We start from the raw sequence: 3,577 nt of genomic DNA on the forward strand, positions 1-3,577 counted from the left end.
TGTATGCTCGCGCCTTTCGGTCACGCTCGGCGTCGCCCGTCCAGGGTAGCAGGAGGGGGAGAGCTGGTAGCGCGGGGTGCCACGACGCGACGGCGCGCCATGACGCACAGACGGCGGCGAAGCGAGCACGGTCATACGGAGATGAGACGCAGCCACGGTAGATCTTGTCGAGCATGTCCTCGGGGAGCTCGGACCAGCGCGGCCGGCCGCTGCCGCCACATGCCATTGATAGGGTCCTCGATCGTTTGCGGCGAAGAAGGCGGGCTGGATCGGATCGGATCGTAATGGATTGGCACGATCAATCTCCATCCGATGCGCCTTTGAACAGATACATAAATCGGGCAAAGGTCGTACGTACGTACCTACGGCTACGGGGCTGCGGCCGGACGCTCGGGACACCGGGACGCGCACGTACGTACCTCAATAGTTTCGGGGGTTAAACAAACTTATCTCGTACGGGGCTGCTAACAAAATCTCCCATAAGTTTAGGAGCCACAGCCGGCAATTCCAATTCACGACGAGTATGACGGCGGCCACCTGAGACGCGGATCTCGTCTCCTCCTCCTCCTCCTCCGTTTCCTTCAGGTACAACACGATCCCCAACCGCCTAGTCCCCTCTATTTTCAATCTTCGATGACGCCTAATCTGTGTAGTGCAGGTCTCCAGGTGGGGCTGCAGCTGCAACTTCCCATGGAGGCGACCTCAAAGGTCTGCAACTTCGATGATGCTCTCTATGGCCATGGTGGCACCGGGGAGCCAAACGTGGCCGCCAAACCAAACGGCGCTATGTGGGAGAACAGTTTGGCGACGAGATTCGGTACGGGTGGTTGCCGCAAGGGGCGCAAGACCGTAGCGCCATGGAGATTTCAGATTGGGTACAAGCGGCCGCGGTCACAGGGTTTAAGCCAGGACGACGGATCTCATGGACTTCCTGCAACTGGAACTTCCAAGTCCAGAGATGAGTCCAAACATATAGGAGCTGCTGCTTCTGTACCCAAGAAGACGAAGGCTGAAAACGGTGGTCGTCATCGTGCAATGCCAAAGAACAGAGTCGCCATCAGCAGAGAAAGCGTCATGGCTTCTTTGCAGGAATTCCGGGTAATTTACGGGAAGCTTCTGGCCCAAGAGAAGGCCAAATGCAATAAACAAGAACATGATCTTGCAGCTTTTCAAGTCTTCAGGGAGAGGCTATGTGTTGAATTTGATGATAGGAGGTACGTGGGCGGCGTCCCTGGAGTTCATGTTGGTGACGTGTTTTGATTCGGACGCCGAGCTTTTCCTTGTTGGTCTCCATCGTTCACAGCAGTCGCGTGTTGATTACATCAACCGGAACGGGGGCACGACATGTCTAGCCGTTAGCATTGTGTCGTACGCGCAACAGTCTGTCCAAAATAACAATCTGGATTTCTTGCTACATGTTGGCTCTGTGGCTGCCACCACTGGTCAGAAGATGGAAGGTACCGACTTGGCGCTAAAGCAGAGTATGGATACCAAAACACATGTGCGTGTCATTTATAGGTTTGTTATCACCGGCCGTGAGGAGCTTACATACTATGTTTATGGTGGTTTATATTTGGTCGAGAAATTTTGCAAAGAGAAACTGAGGGAAGACAAACATATTAGCACTTTTCATCTGACAAGATTGTCGGGGCAACCGCGCATCAACATTCAACAACTTGTGGAAAAGAGAATGGCTGAACCATCCAATGGAACTTTTACTGTAGATATATCGGCAGGTCTCGAGAAGATCCCTATATCTGCAATCAACTCCATATCAAACGAGGCCCCAGCTCCATTTTTCTACATTTCACACATACAATACCTCGGGAAGTATCAACTAGATCCTCCATCGGGTTGTGATTGTGTTGGTCCATGTTCGGACTCTCAAAAGTGTGCATGTGTAATGAAAAATGGAGGGAAGATCCCTTTCAGAAAGACCGGTGGTCTCCTAGAGGAAAAACCTCTTATTTACGAGTGTGGACCTTCATGCAAGTGCCCTCCAACTTGTCGCAATAGAGTGGGCCAACATGGAATTGCTTTTCGCCTTCAAGTCTTCAAGACAGCATCGATGGGTTGGGGAGTACGAAGCCTTGATTTTATACCTACGGGACGTTTTGTGTGTGAATATATAGGGGAGTTGTTGGATAACGAAGATGCTCAGGAGAGGGATAATGATGAGTACTTGTTCCTTATTGGAAACAACTATTATGATGTATCCCGCTGGGCTAACTTACAAAAGACTATCCCCTCACTTAGGAATGGCCCTGGGGAAGAGGAAGAAAATTTCTTTGCGGTGGACGCACTGAAATGTGGCAACCTTGCAAGGTTCATCAACCATAGCTGCACCCCTAACCTTTTCACACAAAATGTCCTTTATGACCATGACAACAAGGGTATGCCTCACATCATGCTCTTTGCTTGTGAGGATATTCAGCCTCTTGAACCACTATCATATGACTATAATTATACCATAGATGGGGTCCATGACTCTGAAGGTAACATCAAGAAGAAACGATGCTTATGTGGCTCTGTTGAGTGCACTGGATGGTTGTACTAGATTTTCTTTCTTGTAGAGGTTTTCCTCATCACCTTGTATCGGTTCGGCCATGTTATAAAACGGGGCGAAAGTCTTTTTCAGTACTAGATTTTCTTGTGTACGATTTATTATGCCATGATAAAACTTTATTGGTTTGGCGACAATATTCTCTCTTACGGACTATACCCTAGCTTGATTTACAATACTAGATGACCCGGTTGCGCCAATGGCGCAAGAAGCCATTTAGAAGGAATGTTAGTAGTGAATAAGTAAGAGACGTAAATGAAAAGATGATGCAATGTGGATTGCATTACAGATAGTAGAATGGCTTAAACCGGTTAGCGCAAAAAGCTAATTAAAACCAAGAATTATGGTATCGATAACCATTTTATATGCACAAAGATCATTTCATTATTGGCCAAAGAGAAAACAAATATGTTCATGCCATATTGTTCGAAGCCACTCTCAATAAAATAGCATCCAGTATAACATGAACCGTTTTGAATAATTTGGAATCATAGATATCTAAACAAGCAACATCCACCTTCAGGACCTGATGCATAAGAAATGGTCTCTCAGGAACCATATCCATTCAAGTAGGATGTAAAGGGAAAGAAAGATAAAGATAAATGATTAACAATGTTGATAGCATGAAGCAAGACATATGGAAACTGAAGCAAATGTGTCACAGATTGCAGAAAAGTATTTCAACCATGAAGATGGGTACGAAAGCTAATATCACGCTTATTATTACACAACTGATTAAGTATAAATAAGTGAAGATATTCATTGCTGTACAATATTAGCATGTAGGCCTAGGATATGGTTCCATTCTTAGTCCATCTGGAGCAGCCCGTATAGTTATTATCTGTGGCATATCTTGGTTTTCAGACCATCTGCAGATGCCCATATAGTTAAAAGGCCAAATGGCACAAAATACAAATTCAGATGAGGAGATATTAGCAAATAAATGCTTAGCATTACAGATAGTACATAACAATCAAATTTTTGCTACTGAAGTGCATGTCCTTTTCTCTGAAA

The 3,577-nt window shown here is 46.3% G+C and overlaps 1 protein-coding gene across 1 annotated transcript; it reads left to right on the forward strand.

Moving 5' to 3' along the window:
• The first annotated feature begins 551 nt into the window (after window positions 1–551).
• LOC123075907 (histone-lysine N-methyltransferase, H3 lysine-9 specific SUVH5-like) lies at window positions 552–2,612 on the forward strand. Its single transcript, XM_044498406.1, has one exon. It carries the CDS (start codon window positions 1,154–1,156, stop codon window positions 2,555–2,557), a length of 1,404 nt encoding a protein of 467 aa, XP_044354341.1. The 5' UTR covers window positions 552–1,153; the 3' UTR covers window positions 2,558–2,612.
• The last annotated feature ends 965 nt before the right edge of the window (window positions 2,613–3,577 follow it).

The sequence above is a fragment of the Triticum aestivum genome, chromosome 3D, assembly GCF_018294505.1.
Source record: "Triticum aestivum cultivar Chinese Spring chromosome 3D, IWGSC CS RefSeq v2.1, whole genome shotgun sequence".
Classification (NCBI taxonomy): Eukaryota; Viridiplantae; Streptophyta; class Magnoliopsida; order Poales; family Poaceae; genus Triticum; species Triticum aestivum.